Source organism: Phyllobates terribilis, unplaced genomic scaffold, assembly GCF_046119375.1.
Source record: "Phyllobates terribilis strain yellow unplaced genomic scaffold, ASM4611937v1 Scaffold_4__5_contigs__length_816908805, whole genome shotgun sequence".
NCBI lineage: Eukaryota > Metazoa > Chordata > Amphibia > Anura > Dendrobatidae > Phyllobates > Phyllobates terribilis.
In genome coordinates, this window is record NW_027362764.1 from 702,255,405 (window position 1) to 702,272,708 (window position 17,304).

Sequence of the window (17,304 nt, forward strand, 5' to 3'; positions counted from 1 at the left end):
CAGAATGCCTCAGGCAATCAGCTGTAGTGTCAGTGTAGCCGGAAAGCCGCAGCTTGGAGGAGAGCAGACCGATCTATGCAATGTGTACGCGGAACTAATAAAGGAAGAGCCGCTCTAACCCCGTCCCATTCCTTCTAACCCCGCCCCATTCCATGCCCCTCCACCTGATTGGCAGCGACTTCACGTCACATAACCCGGATTCAAGTTCCGGCTGCGCGGCTGTATGTTTATATGACGTCACATCCGGTCTTCTCCACATACCCGGAAGTACGGGTAGATGGCAGTGGAAGTGCCGGGAGCGGGTGGCAGCGGCCGGTGTCCGGTGTAAGTTTTCTAACTGACACGTTACTGCCATGCCTCAGAGCTCATAGCATGGCTAAAGTGGGGATATAATCAGGGTCACCTCCTCTAGGCTGCTGTGTAAAGGAAGCTAGTTACTGCACGACAGAGCCCAGCGCGTCTTGTCAAGCTGAAATCCTCTGCACTGCGCAGCTGCTTAGTCCTGTCAGCCTGAAATCCTCTGCACTGCGCAGCTGCTTAGTCCTGTCAGCCTGAAATCCTCTGCACTGCGCAGCTCCTTATAACTAAGGGCTGTCAGCTCCTATACACAAATTAGAGCCATGTACAGGATGGGAATAAATGAAGTGTCTTGTGGCTGCACCAATATTACACAGTTATATACAGCATGTCACGCCCAACTCTTCCCCATAAGAAATGCACTGAAATATCATAGTGTGTTGTACTGGTAAAGCCATGAGAATCAATGGGCTGCTCCAGGCAGGATTTTCTGTGTAAGGCAGTGTTCACACAGGTTATTTTGGAACAGATCCACTCCTTAAAACCTGCTTCACTTGGGAAACTCTTTCCTATTCACTTCTATGGGAAATCCACTTTGCTGGTCATGTATATGAGTTTTTAGAGCATTATTATTTTCCTGAAGAGGTTTTGAAAAATGCCTAATGGAGAAAAATAAAGAAAGAAAGCGCATGTTGTTTTTGGGAAGCCGTTCCTGATGGAATTTTCTCCAAAGTAGCCAGTGTCCAATCCAAAGGCTGCAAAAAAAAATTTCAAGGAAAGATAAACTCTCCCCACAAAATGTACAAATAATAATTAAAAGAATCTTTTTTATTTATATAGCGCCAACATATTCCACAGCGCTTTGCAATTTTGACAATTTATCCCCATTGGGGCTCACAATCTGCATTCCCTATCAGTATGTTTTTGGAGTGTGGGAGGAAACCCACACAAACATGTGGAGAACATACAAACTCTTTGCAGATGTTGTCCTTGGTGGGATTTGAAACCAGGATTCCAGCGCTGCGGTGTCAACCATTGAGCCACTGTGCTCAAATAATGGTAGTGGAACCAAACACTGGAAAAAAATCTTAGAAAACAATAAAAAAAAAAAAAAAAAGTGTTAAAAATAGAATCTTTAGGTTTACAAAACTCCACAGAAAAGGAGCCTTCCTGAAAGGTCTTCTGTTTTAAAAAAAACAGACGTTTTGACAGCTGGAAAAAAAACAGTATGAACATACCCTAAGTGTGTATTCATATTTGCCATATACCCCAGAAAAAAACAGAGAAAAGATATATCCAGCTGTTATCCCAAGGTTCAGTATAAAATTACCATTTATTAAGTTCATTAAACATAAACAATACAAAAAATGTAAAAAAATAATACAGATGGGTAGATACTTGCGCATCTCAAACCTTCGTTCATGGGTTCTTCATGATTAGGAACCCATGGACTCGTGTTTGAAATGCGTAACAGTCTACAAACAAGTGTATTTATTTTTTTTACATTTTTGTACCTTATGATTAAGAACCCAATCTAGTAGGGTTTGAAACACGTAACGATCTACACTTGTATTTTTTTTTACATTTTTGTACTTTCTGATTAGGATCCCATGGACTAAACTTGAAGCGCGTAGCAGTCTACACACTTGTACTTTTTATATTTTTGATTAAGAACCCATGGGCAAGGGTTTGAAACATGTAATAGTCTACACGTGTTGTTTTTTTTTTTACATTTTTATTTTATGATTACGAACCCATCAATTAGGGCTTGAAATGAGAAACCGTATACAAACGTGTCTTTTTTTTTTTTTTTTTACATGTTTGTACTTTTGATTTTTAATAAATCTAATTTATGGCAATTTTTTATTGAACCTTGAGATAAGTGCTGAATACATTTCTTCTACATTCTTTGGGATCACCTGTCTGCTCCATTCTATGCACCATCTGTCTCGTCAGAACGTGGATTTTGCCTCATAGAAGGGTGAGCTGAAATTAATTTTTTTTTATCCCCTTCCCAAAGGAACAGACCAAGATTTATACGTGTAACAGCAGTGCATACTAGTAGAAATCCTGAAAAATACAATTTTATTAATACTTTAATGGAAACCACAAAGAAACCACATAAATGGTTAAAAACACTCAGTAAGCCCCATTGTGCTACATGCAGAAGTCAAACTGGCTTGCAATGATAAGGTTCTATATGAATATGGTCCCCTATTGATATACTTTACTTTAGTGCCACTATAAGTGGTTAGAATGACCCTTTACCTCCTGTGAAGAAAGGTTCCTGGTCAACACAAAAATATAGTTGTCACAGTGCAATTATGTAGTGTAACATGGCATACGCATATATTAAAGTTGACGTATCAGAATCTGAAATATTATAAAATCCAACAACAGGCAATAAAGTGTGTTAGTGCAAGAAATAAATACCACAAGACTAGAGACACTCAGGAGAAGAAGGGCATCTGTATCTCTCCACGTGTATTCCCTCATCCCCTGTGCCTTCCTCATGGGCCAACACGTTACCCGATGGTGGACTTTATATATTTTCTGATTTGTTGTATCAGCTTTTATATACGCATATTTGTTACACTACATGCTTTCACTTTATGCTGTGTGGTTCCAATATTATTTTCGTTGGCCGGAGTCTTTTGCTTACAGGAGGCAGGGACTAATTCTGACCACTTATCAGGGTAAGACAATATGATTTTCATCAATTGTATTTATTTTTCACAATACCTACCAGTGTGACCTGCTATTATTCATACAGCTCTTGGTCTAATTTTTTTTTTGTGGGGGCGGTATGCAGTTTAGTTACGCAAGGAGGATTAACGTGACTAAATTCTTTGACAGCAAACTCTTCTGTAAAAGTTAGGTCCATACAGTTTTTAATTACCACAATTGAAACATGTAGCCGTTCACTGACCGCAAACACAGATTGTAAGATTTTGATGAATTGAAACACAAAAACATATGTTTTGCAGCAGTCTATACTCTGCCTACTACGAGGTGTTGGGAAGCAATATTTACATTAAAGACATACCCTATTATCAAAGTACTAAAAATCATTATTTTATTCTTTCACTAATTGCAGGTAAGAAGACTTTCACTCCCGGAAGTGTTCAACAATGTTGGAGTCCTACGTGACTCCGATTTTAATGAGCTACGTGAATCGATACATCAAGAATCTGAAGCCTTCGGACCTTCAACTCTCTCTTTGGGGCGGAGATGTGGTTCTTAGTAAACTGGAATTAAAACTTGATGTTCTTGAACAGGTACGTTGTCTGATTTTGTATTCGCTTCACATAACTCGTCCATTAGGACATTTCTTGCTGTTTTGATAACAGATAAAATAGAATTTTGATGGACTGTAACTGTATATTAGAAATAGTGTTTTCAATTATTACAGGAGGAATAATGTAGCATCTGCTGTAAATTATGATAATGTTAGAAGTTATGAAAGGGAACTTGTCTTCCATTAGGTCACTCACGCAGCCCCAGAAATGATGACTGCCGATTTCTCTGATTGATTGAGGGTATTATTTAGTGATAATTTGCATTTGACCCAGATCAACTGCATAAATGTGTGTCTTTTCAGAGGCAAAGGGGGCGCTGTGCATGGTAGATGCTCATGGGATCAATCCGTTCTCAATACCTTACCATGCAAGCCAATTTCAATCAGTTTTTTTTTTCTTTATTAAAGGTACATGAGGCAGCAGGAGTATTACAGAGGGCTTGTACAAATGTAAAAAAAAAATTAGAGGGGTTCTCAACTCAATGGTTTAAATTTGTCAGTGGCAAGCCATGGTGGTATAGCAATATCGACAGGTTTCTGGTCGGCAGTGATGTCATTGTTTCAGATCTGTCAAAGACAGTCAGTGGTGGCTCTGAAGCTTGCACAGCAGGAATACACAGCAGGAATACACAGCAGGAATACACAGCAGGAATGCACAGCAGGAATGCCTTTTAGTATTGTTTTACCATCATTGCTTACCGCTGTCAAAATTAAAAACTGAACGGAGAACGTCTTTAATAACTTGGTAGCAGCAGTTTAAAATATTAGTGATGAGCCATCTCACTATAGAAGTCCAGAATGCACGGAATAACCATCTGACAAGCGTGGAGAACAGGAACGGGAAAGCATATTCCAGCTTCTAGTTGAATTGTAAAGAAGTTATCCAAAATGTATTCAAACATTAAAAATTCAATGGTAGGGGAGCAGGGAAACACATGGCGACGCGTTTTGAAAACGCAAGCGGCATTCTTCCTCAAGGCCTTGCAGGAGCAGGGGAGTATACTATAAGGAGAACTCTAGCCCCCTCCTCTTGTGACCCCCCCCCAAGAAAAAGCATATTAGAGGCCATAGAATGTATGTTTTCATCACTGAACCCATTTAAGGGAACATGTTTTAAACTGGTGCTAGGAAGAGGAAAGGAGATTCCTGCTTCTGGTTGAATGGTAAAAAAAGTTATCTAAATTTAGTCAAACATTAAAAATTTCATGTTAAATGGGAAGCAGGTTAACACATGGTGACACGTTTCGAACGCAAGCGATGTTCTTTCTCAAGACCTTGGCAAAGATGCAAAAAAGACCATGCAGACACTGTCCATATCATATCTGTATTTCATGGATCCATTTTTTTTAAAATTGTGAATGTAAAAAAATAAAGTAAATAAAACGGACTTTCAGACCTTGTATGGCCGTCATTTTAGTGCATAGGGAATGCCATGTGGATGAAAATCATTGCTTCATTTTAAGAAGAAACATGTAAATGGGGAGCAAGGAAACACATGGCGACACTTTTCGAACCCAAGCGACAGTCATCCTCAAGGCCTTAAAGAATGCCGCTTGCGTTTGAAAGGCGTCGCCATCTGTGTCCTTGCTCCCCATTTGTTTAACGTGGAATTTTTAACTTTTGAATACATTTGGATAGCTTTTTTTTACAATTCAGCCAGAAGCTGTAATCTCCTTTCCTCATCCTAGCACCAGTTTACAAAGGAAAAACATGTTCCCTTAAAGGGGTTCAGCGATGAAAACATAGTTTGATGGCCTCTAATATTCTTTTTTTTTTTTTTTGGCACTAGAGTAGGGGGCTACAGTTCTACTTCTGGTATATACACCTCTGCTCCTGCAGAAGTTTTTAAACAGTGAGATTATTTTCATAGGAACCTGACTATTCATGGGCCAGTTGAATCCGCAAATTGCAGAGCTGATGGCATTCGTGTGCGGCTCCGTTTTCTCATCTGGATCACGATTGGGGCAAGGGCAGTATCCCATAAGGTGCAATCAAAGGAGCACTTTCTCACCTACCATAAAATGAATGTGATCCATGTGGAAAATATCTTGTTGTGCACTAGTATATTGACCTACATTTGTCGGTGTTCTGACTCTTGTGTACACGGACGGCACGTGGACTAAAATTAAATGTGTCTGAAGGTAGCGAAAAGAAGAGAATGCTGTCACCATTGATGGAGATAAGTAGACAGCCCAAGCTGCTGAGCTCAGTGATTGGCTGCTGCGGTCATGTGTGCAGCAGTCATGATGACATGTCTTCAGCCTGTCAACCTGAGTCTAGAGCAGCAACAGAGAACTGGCTCTGGAGCAGGAGTGGGAGATTTTATTATTTTTAACTAAAGCATGCCAATAGTTAAAAATAAAATTAGAAATAGAAGTCTCTGATATTAGACACTGGGCGTCCGTGCTTTCTGAATGAGAATCATGCTCAATGTCATATGAGAATTTTTCTGCTTGTGAAAAAGCCAGAAAATGGACCAGTATAAGTCAATGGCATGATTTAGATGAACATTTTTCCACATAGATGCATCATCAGTGTGAACAAGAATTGCTGCAGATAGTAATTAAGTTTATTTTTTTCCACAAAGATGCAAAAATAAAAAGCCATACTGATGCTGTCAATATGGTATCTGTTTTTTTTTTGCATACTTACACATTCATACTAGACTTTTCCGACCTCACTCACTTCACTTGTATTGAGCAAGGCTGCACACGTCTAGTCGGCATGTGACCGCATGTATACAAACAGCATAATTGCGGTCACACACCCACCAGTTCCTGGCACTGGAGAATCCTGACAGCCCCTTTTAAGCTGGTTATACCTAACTTGACATGTTTTTGCTTCATCTGTTACCACCGTCAGAATAATGTAGTGTGCTCCGGGAAAAATCACTGGAAACCTGACAGACCCCAATATATGTCAAGAGGAAAGCAAAAATGGATTATGTTTCCGTTCATTGGATCGTAACAGATTTTGACCTCTGCTTGTGCCTAGTGTTAGCGTAAATGTAATGAGATGATTTTTCATGTTTTTTTTTTTTTTTTTTACCTTCTCCCAAAGCCCAGACCTATAATGACTGTACACAGATTGTCTAGAAAATAAGATTAGAACATGCTGGAACACGAACAGAGAGCGCAGAGCACTGCGCGTAGTGTCAAGTATCAGATGTGTATTATTTTAGGAAGGAGGAGGGAAATTGGACTTCTCAAATGTTTTAGATAAGGTAGTAGACATAACATTTTTAGTAAGGATTATGCTGTGTGGTTGCCAAAGTAAATCTCCACAGTGAAACGCGTACAAATCTTATTTCTGAGATCCACAAGTTTTATTCAAAGGAGAATATTATTGTTATCATAAACTTAGTGCTCATCAGTGTTAATTATGTTTCTCATCTATTGTCCGAGCTCCAGGACTGCAGATCGAATGTTTCTCTGATCAGAACTTGGACATTTCTTTAAAATAAAAACTTTTGTTTCTAGGACAATTATAAATATTGTTAGTTTCTACTTTTTTTTTTTTTTTTTTTTAGGGTGGATACACACACAATCACTCACACTTTTTTCAGCAATTATTCCTTTTTTTTTTAACTTTTAAGCAAAAAACACTAGCCAGATGTCTGTACGTCAATAGGAAAATATTAAATTCACTACAGTTTTTTTTTTGTATTTTTAGCTTTTCTTCTTTTTTTTTTAGGTCACTGGTGTTTTCCCAAACTGCAGGTGTTTGTTTCCTTTCCATGCCTTTTTCCTATGGGCTTCCCTATAAGAAAACCACCATATTTGTGTGTTTTTTGTTCTCTTTTTAAAAGGCAAAATAATAAAAAGCTTGTAATAAAATTAATGGATTTTATGGGCTCGGCAGCTGCCAGACATTTTAGAAATTCACTTATCTTTCTTGAGAGCAGCGTGCTTAATCAAGTTTTCCCCCCAATATAGGCCAAAAATGTAAATGACATTAGATGGTTAGCTGGTACAGCCAACCTAAGTCTAATGTTTAAGGCTACCTCTAGGAAGTGAGCGTAGTGCACAATGTCTGCGGAGGAGATCACACAAATAGCATCAGAGTGAAGAGCGCCCTCAGCAGAATCTGCAGGGAGAGATCACATGTCCACAGACAGCATAAGTGTAGAGAGAAAGGAGAGTGCCCTCAGCAGAACCTGCAGGGGGAGAGAGGAGAGATCACATGTCCACAGACAGCATAAGTGTAGAGAGAAAGGAGAGCGCCCTCAGCAGAATCTGCAGGGGTAGAGAGGAGAGATCACATGCCCACAGGCATCATAAGTGTAGAGAGAAAGGAGAGTGCCCTCAGCAGAATCTGCAGGGGGAGAGAGGAGAGATCACATGTCCACAGACAGCATAAGTGTAGAGAGAAAGGAGAGCGCCCTCAGCAGAATCTGCAGGGAGAGAGAGGAGAGAACACATGCCCACAGGCATCATAAGTGTAGAGAGAAAGGAGAGCGCCCTCAGCAGAACCTGCAGGGAGAGAGAGGAGAGATCACATGCCCACAGACAGCATAAGTGTAGAGAGAAAGGAGAGCGTCCTCAGCAGAACCTGCAGGGAGAGAGAGGAGAGATCACATGCCCACAGGCATCATAAGTGTAGAGAGAAAGGAGAGTGCCCTCAGCAGAACCTGCAGGGAGAGAGAGGAGAGATCACATGTCCACAGACAGCATAAGTGTAGAGAGAAAGGAGAGCACCCTCAGCAGAACCTGCAGGGAGAGAGAAGAGAGAACACATGCCCACAGGCATCATAAGTGTAGAGAGAAAGGAGAGCGCCCTCAGCAGAACCTGCAGGGAGAGAGAGGAGAGATCACATGTCCACAGACAGCATAAGTGTAGAAAGAAAGAAGAGCGCCCTCAGCAGAACCTGCAGGGAGAGAGAAGAGAGAACACATGCCCACAGGCATCATAAGTGTAGAGAGAAAGGAGAGTGCCCTCAGCAGAACCTGCAGGGAGAGAGAGGAGAGAACACATGTCCACAGACAGCATAAGTGTAGAGAGAAAGGAGAGCGCCCTCAGCAGAATCTGCAGGGAGAGAGAGGAGAGAACACATGCCCACAGACAGCATAAGTGTAGAGAGAAAGGAGGGCGTCCTCAGCAGAACCTGCAGGGGGAGAGAGGAGAGATCACATGTCCACAGACAGCATAAGTGTAGAGAGAAAGGAGAGTGCCCTCAGCAGAACCTGCAGGGGGAGAGAGGAGAGATCACATGTCCACAGACAGCATAAGTGTAGAGAGAAAGGAGAGCGCCCTCAGCAGAATCTGCAGGGAGAGAGAGGAGAGAACACATGCCCACAGACAGCATAAGTGTAGAGAGAAAGGAGAGCGCCCTCAGCAGACCCTGCAGGGAGAGAGAGGAGAGAACACATGTCCACAGACAGCATAAGTGTAGAGAGAAAGGAGAGCGTCCTCAGCAGAACCTGCAGGGAGAGAGGGGAGAGATCACATGTCCACAGACAGCATAAGTGTAGAGAGAAAGGAGAGTGCCCTCAGCAGAACCTGCAGGGGGAGAGAGGAGAGATCACATGTCCACAGACAGCATAAGTGTAGAGAGAAAGGAGAGTGCCCTCAGCAGAACCTGCAGGGGGAGAGAGGAGAGATCACATGTCCACAGACAGCATAAGTGTAGAGAGAAAGGAGAGTGCCCTCAGCAGAACCTGCAGGGGGAGAGAGGAGAGATCACATGTCCACAGACAGCATAAGTGTAGAGAGAAAGGAGAGTGCCCTCAGCAGAATCTGCAGGGAGAGGGATGAGAGATCACATGTCCACAGACAGCATAAGTGTAGAGAGAAAGGAGAGTGCCCTCAGCAGAACCTGCAGGGGGAGAGAGGAGAGAACACATGTCCACAGGCATCATAAGTGTAGAGAGAAAGGAGAGTGCCCTCAGCAGAACCTGCAGGGAGAGAGAGGAGAGATCACATGTCCACAGACAGCATAAGTGTAGAGAGAAAGGAGAGCGCCCTCAGCAGAACCTGCAGGGGGAGAGAGGAGAGATCACATGTCCACAGACAGCATAAGTGTAGAGAGAAAGGAGAGTGCCCTCAGCAGAACCTGCAGGGGGAGAGAGGAGAGATCACATGCCCACAGGCATCATAAGTGTAGAGAGAAAGGAGAGTGCCCTCAGCAGAACCTGCAGGGAGAGAGAGGAGAGATCACATGTCCACAGACAGCATAAGTGTAGAGAGAAAGGAGAGCGCCCTCAGCAGAATCTGCAGGGAGAGAGAGGAGAGAACACATGCCCACAGACAGCATAAGTGTAGAGAGAAAGGAGAGCGTCCTCAGCAGAACCTGCAGGGGGAGAGAGGAGAGATCACATGTCCACAGACAGCATAAGTGTAGAGAGAAAGGAGAGTGCCCTCAGCAGAACCTGCAGGGAGAGAGAGGAGAGAACACATGTCCACAGACAGCATAAGTGTAGAGAGAAAGGAGAGCGCCCTCAGCAGAATCTGCAGGGAGAGAGAGGAGAGAACACATGCCCACAGACAGCATAAGTGTAGAGAGAAAGGAGGGCGTCCTCAGCAGAACCTGCAGGGGGAGAGAGGAGAGATCACATGTCCACAGACAGCATAAGTGTAGAGAGAAAGGAGAGTGCCCTCAGCAGAACCTGCAGGGGGAGAGAGGAGAGATCACATGTCCACAGACAGCATAAGTGTAGAGAGAAAGGAGAGCGCCCTCAGCAGAATCTGCAGGGAGAGAGAGGAGAGAACACATGCCCACAGACAGCATAAGTGTAGAGAGAAAGGAGAGCGCCCTCAGCAGACCCTGCAGGGAGAGAGAGGAGAGATCACATGCCCACAGACAGCATAAGTGTAGAGAGAAAGAAGAGCGTCCTCAGCAGAACCTGCAGGGGGAGAGAGGAGAGATCACATGTCCACAGACAGCATAAGTGTAGAGAGAAAGGAGAGTGCCCTCAGCAGAACCTGCAGGGGGAGAGAGGAGAGATCACATGTCCACAGACAGCATAAGTGTAGAGAGAAAGGAGAGCGCCCTCAGCAGAATCTGCAGGGAGAGAGAGGAGAGAACACATGCCCACAGACAGCATAAGTGTAGAGAGAAAGGAGAGCGCCCTCAGCAGACCCTGCAGGGAGAGAGAGGAGAGATCACATGCCCACAGACAGCATAAGTGTAGAGAGAAAGAAGAGCGTCCTCAGCAGAACCTGCAGGGAGAGGGATGAGAGAACACATGCCCACAGACAGCATAAGTGTAGAGAGAAAGGAGAGCGTCCTCAGCAGAACCTGCGGGGAGAGAGGAGAGATCACATGTCCACAGACAGCATAAGTGTAGAGAGAAAGGAGAGCGTCCTCAGCAGAACCTGCAGGGAGAGGGATGAGAGATCACATGCCCACAGACAGCATAAGTGTAGAGAGAAAGAAGAGCGTCCTCAGCAGAACCTGCAGGGAGAGGGATGAGAGAACACATGCCCACAGACAGCATAAGTGTAGAGAGAAAGGAGAGCGTCCTCAGCAGAACCTGCGGGGAGAGAGGAGAGATCACATGTCCACAGACAGCATAAGTGTAGAGAGAAAGGAGAGCGTCCTCAGCAGAACCTGCAGGGAGAGGGATGAGAGATCACATGCCCACAGACAGCATAAGTGTAGAGAGAAAGGAGAGCGTCCTCAGCAGAACCTGCGGGGAGAGAGGAGAGATCACATGTCCACAGACAGCATAAGTGTAGAGAGAAAGGAGAGCGTCCTCAGCAGAACCTGCAGGGGGAGAGAGGAGAGATCACATGTCCACAGACAGCATAAGTGTAGAGAGAAAGGAGAGCGTCCTCAGCAGAACCTGCAGGGAGAGAGATGGGAGATCACATGCCCACAGACAGCATAAGTGTAGAGAGAAAGAAGAGCGCCCTCAGCAGAACCTGCAGGGGGAGAGAGGAGAGATCACATGTCCACAGACAGCATAAGTGTAGAGAGAAAGGAGAGCGCCCTCAGCAGAACCTGCAGGGAGAGAAAGGAGAGAACACATGCCCACAGGCATCATAAGTGTAGAGAGAAAGGAGAGCGCCCTCAGCAGAACCTGCAGGGGGAGAGAGGAGAGATCACATGCCCACAGACAGCATAAGTGTAGAGAGAAAGGAGAGTGCCCTCAGCAGAACCTGCAGGGGGAGAGAGGAGAGATCACATGCCCACAGGCATCATAAGTGTAGAGAGAAAGGAGAGCGCCCTCAGCAGAACCTGCAGGGAGAGAGAGGAGAGAACACATGCCCACAGGCATCATAAGTGTAGAGAGAAAGGAGAGTGCCCTCAGCAGAACCTGCAGGGGGAGAGAGGAGAGATCACATGCCCACAGACAGCATAAGTGTAGAGAGAAAGGAGATTGCCCTCAGCAGAACCTGCAGGGAGAGAGAGGAGAGAACACATGCCCACAGGCATCATAAGTGTAGAGAGAAAGGAGAGCGCCCTCAGCAGAATCTGCAGGGAGAGGGATGAGAGATCACATGCCCACAGACAGCATAAGTGTAGAGAGAAAGAAGAGCACCTTCAGCAGAACCTGCAGGGAGAGAGAGGAGAGATCACATGCCCACAGACAGCATAAGTGTAGAGAGAAAGGAGAGTGCCCTCAGCAGAACCTGCAGGGAGAGAGATGGGAGATCACATGTCCTCAGGCAGCATAAGTGCAGAGAGAAAGGAGAGCGCCCTCAGCAGAACCTGCAGGGAGAGAGAGGAGAGAACACATGCCCACAGGCATCATAAGTGTAGAGAGAAAGGAGAGCGCCCTCAGCAGAATCTGCAGGGAGAGGGATGAGAGATCACATGCCCACAGACAGCATAAGTGTAGAGAGAAAGAAGAGCGCCCTCAGCAGAACCTGCAGGGGGAGAGAGGAGAGATCACATGTCCACAGACAGCATAAGTGTAGAGAGAAAGGAGAGCGCCCTCAGCAGAACCTGCAGGGAGAGAGAGGAGAGAACACATGCCCACAGACAGCATAAGTGTAGAGAGAAAGGAGAGCATCCTCAGCAGAACCTGCAGGGAGAGAGATGGGAGATCACATGTCCACAGACAGCATAAGTGTAGAGAGAAAGGAGAGCGTCCTCAGCAGAACCTGCAGGGAGAGAGATGGGAGATCACATGCCCACAGACAGCATAAGTGTAGAGAGAAAGGAGAGCGCCCTCAGCAGAACCTGCAGGGAGAGAGAGGAGAGAACACATGCCCACAGACAGCATAAGTGTAGAGAGAAAGGAGAGCGTCCTCAGCAGAACCTGCAGGGAGAGAGATGGGAGATCACATGTCCACAGACAGCATAAGTGTAGAGAGAAAGGAGAGCATCCTCAGTAGAACCTGCAGGGAGAGAGAGGAGAGATCACATGTCCACAGACAGCATAAGTGTAGAGAGAAAGGAGAGCGTCCTCAGCAGAACCTGCAGGGAGAGAGAAGAGAGATCACATGTCCACAGACAGCATAAGTGTAGAGAGAAAGAAGAGCGCCCTCAGCAGAACCTGCAGGGGGAGAGAGGAGAGATCACATGTCCACAGACAGCATAAGTGTAGAGAGAAAGGAGAGCGCCCTCAGCAGAACCTGCAGGGAGAGAGAGGAGAGATCACATGTCCACAGGCATCATAAGTGTAGAGAGAAAGGAGAGCGTCCTCAGCAGAACCTGCAGGGGGAGAGAGGAGAGATCACATGTCCACAGACAGCATAAGTGTAGAGAGAAAGGAGAGCGTCCTCAGCAGAACCTGCAGGGGGAGAGAGGAGAGATCACATGCCCACAGACAGCATAAGTGTAGAGAGAAAGGAGATTGCCCTCAGCAGAACCTGCAGGGGGAGAGAGGAGAGAACACATGTCCACAGGCATCATAAGTGTAGAGAGAAAGGAGAGCGTCCTCAGCAGAACCTGCAGGGGGAGAGAGGAGAGATCACATGTCCACAGACAGCATAAGTGTAGAGAGAAAGGAGAGCGTCCTCAGCAGAACCTGCAGGGGGAGAGAGGAGAGATCACATGCCCACAGACAGCATAAGTGTAGAGAGAAAAGAGAGTGCCCTCAGCAGAACCTGCAGGGAGAGAGAGGAGAGAACACATGCCCACAGGCATCATAAGTGTAGAGAGAAAGAAGAGCACCTTCAGCAGAACCTGCAGGGAGAGAGATGGGAGATCACATGCCCACAGACAGCATAAGTGCAGAGAAGGCTCCGTAGAATCTGCGGGGTACAAATATCGCTCATTGGCAGCATCAAGAGGAGTGTACATACCGAAGAGAGGGAGTCCCTCGTAGGAGGGAACAATAGTACAAGAATGAAGTTGTGTTGACAAACAGCCAGTGAAGATTGCAGCAAATGGCCACAAAGACCTCAGTGTGTATTACTTGGAGGGACACGTTCACATGACAAGCCTGAAACTTAGAGCAGATTTCAATCTGCTTATCAGGACACCTGAAAGTGGATTCCAGGCCGCCTGTAACATTCATTTCTTTGTAGCTGCTTGTGTAGAATAGAGCAGTTGTTGTCTTTTAGCAGAACAGAAAGGCTATGTGCACACGATGCAGATTTAATGTGTTTTTTTGCTGCACATTAAAATCGCTTGTAATAGGTCTGCCATGTACTGCAATGCAAATCCACATGTCCTGTGAACATCATATGAAAATTTCCACTGCAGATTCACATTGTGGTAAAAACCGCCACAAGACCAATTCTAGTGCGACTCCGCTGCTAAATCGCCGCCATTGACTTGCATTGGACCGCATAAGACCCGCATGACTACATGTAGTCATGTGGATGTTATGCAGTTCAATGCGCGGATGGTACCCGGGTCTGGAGAAGAGGAGACTCTCATCCGACCCAGGTACCATAGTACCTACAAGTTAAAAAAGAATTATAAAGTTAAAAATAAAAAAAAAATAATCATACTCACCTCTCCGGTGCCCCCGGTATCCTCCCGGCGACGATGCACTCTCCCTGGCTCCCAGCGGTGATCTGCAAGGACCTTTGGTGATGTCATTTAGTCAGCTGATGGTCACGCGACCATCACCTGACCGCTGACATCATGGAAGGTCCTTCATTACCGGTACCCGCCACGGAGCCATCAGCGACGCCAGGAGCAGACCGAGGCCGCCAGAAAGGTGAGTATAAGGTTATTTTTTATGTTTTTAATTTTTTTTTTGAACATTGTCACACAATGTAAATGTGGCATAATGTTAAAGTTGGTCACACAATTTAATCACACAATATAAATCCATGCAACCGGCATGGATTTATATAGTGTGACCAACTGTCAAGCACTTTTCCAAGTGATGCTAAAATCGCTTGGAAAAGCGCTTGACAAAAGCATGCGAAATCTCATGTTAAAAATGCTTGACAAACGCTTGTCCCTGGCAGAAAAACGCATGTAAAATCCGCATCCTTTTTTTCTGCCAGGGGAGATGCAGAAACGCTCAGGAAATATCCGGAGCATTTCTGCATCGTGGGCCCATAGCCAAATGCCCTGTATACAGAGCATGAAGCACAGGACTCGTTTAACATAATTAATGGGCTTCAGTCTGAGAGCAAAAAGGATACAAACTAATACAATCAAAAGTTTAGATTTGTGTCTAGAATTTATACATGTCCTTCAGTGATTTTTTTTTTTTCTTTTTAGGAACTAAAGCTGCCATTCACATTTCTCAGTGGTCACATCCATGAGTTACGGATTCATGTGCCATGGACCAAGCTTGGGTCAGAGTCTGTTGTAATAACTATCAACACTATGGAGTGCATACTGAAATTAAAGGATGGTGTACAGGTAAGCCTTTTGAGCCTCTCTTCTTTTTTTTTTTTGTATTGTGGGTAAATAACTTGCCCCTCGTATAGATTTACTAAATGTTTTTTCTATAAGACGGACTTTTCTCAAGAAAAAAATCTTGCTAAAAAGTGTGCATATAATAGTTATCAACCAGTGTTGGTGCAAAGCACTTTGGTCATAATTTTTCCCAGTCACCCGGAGAACTCTTCAGGTACGCAGTTCTCTCTCACTGCCTGACACTGATGTGTTTGATCAGGACAGAAGAGGAAACTGAGCGGGACCTGCACAGAGCTGCCTGTGCTGTCAGTCCCAGAACTGCTTACATGGACAAGAGGAGCGAAGATCATTATCCTCCTTTTATTATGTCACGGTCATGTGATCAGCATCATGCATGGGAAGAAATTGCAAGTGTTGGGAGTAGGAATATATTATTGCTTCTGGAACTGAACTACTTATCATTAGCCCCTTAAAGACAGCCTTATTTTTAAAATCTGATTAGTTTCACTTTATGTGGTAATAACTCTGGAACGCTTTAACAGATCCCAGTGATTCGGAGATTATTTTATGTGACATGTTGTACTTCATGTTACGTGTAAATTTTAATTGATATGATTTACGTTTATTTATAAAAAAAAATATAGAAAATTTGACAAAAATTTGAAATTTTGCAATTTTCCAAGTTTGAATTTTTATGCCCTCAAATCAGATAGTTATACCACAAAAAATGGTCAATATATTTACATATTTACCATATTTCTGCTTGGCATAATTTTTGAAGCAAGTCAGTCAAAAGGGTTAACAGTTAATCAGCAATTTTCCATTTTTCCCACAAAATTTACAAAACCTAATTTTTTTTAGGGATTACATCACATTTGAAGTGACTTGGGAGGCCTAGGTGACAGAAAATACCTAAAAGTGACACCATTTTAAAAACTGAACCCCTCAAGGTGCTCAAAACCACATTCAAGAAGTATATTAACCCTTTAGGTGCATCACAGGAATTAACAATGTTGAAGGAAAAAATTTAATTTTACTTTGTCACACAGAAATGTTATTTCAGTCCCAAATTTGTCATTTTCACAAGGGTAACGGAAGAAATTGAACGATAAAATTTGTTGTCCAATTTTTTCCTGAGTATGCCGATACCCCATATGTGGGGGGAAACTACTGTTTGGGCGAATGGCAGGGCTCTGAAGGGAAGGAGTGCCATTTGACTTTTGGAGTGCAAAATTGTATGGAATAGATAGTGGATGCCATGTTGTGTTTGCAGAGCACCTGATGTTCCTGTGAAAACCCTCCACAGGAGACCTCATTTTGGAAACTACACCCCTCAAGGAATTTATCTAGATATGTGGTGAGCACCTTGAACCCACAGGTGCTTCATAGAATGTTATAACGTAGAACCGTGAAAATGGAAAAATACATTTTTACCATAAAAATGTTGCTTTAGCCCCAAAATTTTCATTTTCACAAGGGTAACAGGAGAAAATGGATGGGATAATTTGTTGTAAAATTTCTTCTGAGTACACAGATAACCGAGATGTGGTGGAAAAGTACTGTTTGGGCGCATGGCAGGGCTCGGAAGGAAAGGAGCGCCATTTGACTTTTGAAGTACAAAATTATAGGGGATAGCGGACGCCATATTGCGTTTGCAGATCCCCTGATATGCCTAAACAGTGGAAACTCCCCACAAGTGACCCTATTTTGGCAGCTATACCCCTCAAGGAATTTATCTAGTGGTGTGGTGAGCATTTTGAACTGACAGTCATCGTTTCAAGTCCATGGATATTAAAAAACTTAAAAATAATGTAAATGGAAAAAAAAAATCTAAAAATGTGAATACTGCCTTTATTCCAAATGAAAAATTAAAGAGAATAATAAAATATATATTTGCTATCGCCACTTCTGTAAAAGTCTGTTCTGTCAAAATGTAAAACAACCCATACGGTAAACGATATAACCAAAAATCAAAACTCCAAATTTGTAGTTT

General features: G+C 44.0%; 1 protein-coding gene across 4 annotated transcripts in view; it reads left to right on the forward strand.

Moving 5' to 3' along the window:
- The first annotated feature begins 228 nt into the window (after positions 1-228).
- Positions 229-17,304, forward strand: part of VPS13B (vacuolar protein sorting 13 homolog B) — a 1,155,013-nt gene continuing 1,137,937 nt past the window's right edge. For all 4 annotated transcript variants that reach the window (XM_073679617.1, XM_073679614.1, XM_073679615.1 and 1 more), the window contains exons 1-3: positions 229-324; positions 3,395-3,575; positions 15,171-15,314. In XM_073679617.1, coding sequence (XP_073535718.1) covers positions 3,429-3,575; positions 15,171-15,314 — 291 coding nt within the window. In that variant the 5' untranslated portion in view covers positions 229-324; positions 3,395-3,428. The remainder of the gene's footprint in view (positions 325-3,394; positions 3,576-15,170; positions 15,315-17,304) is intronic.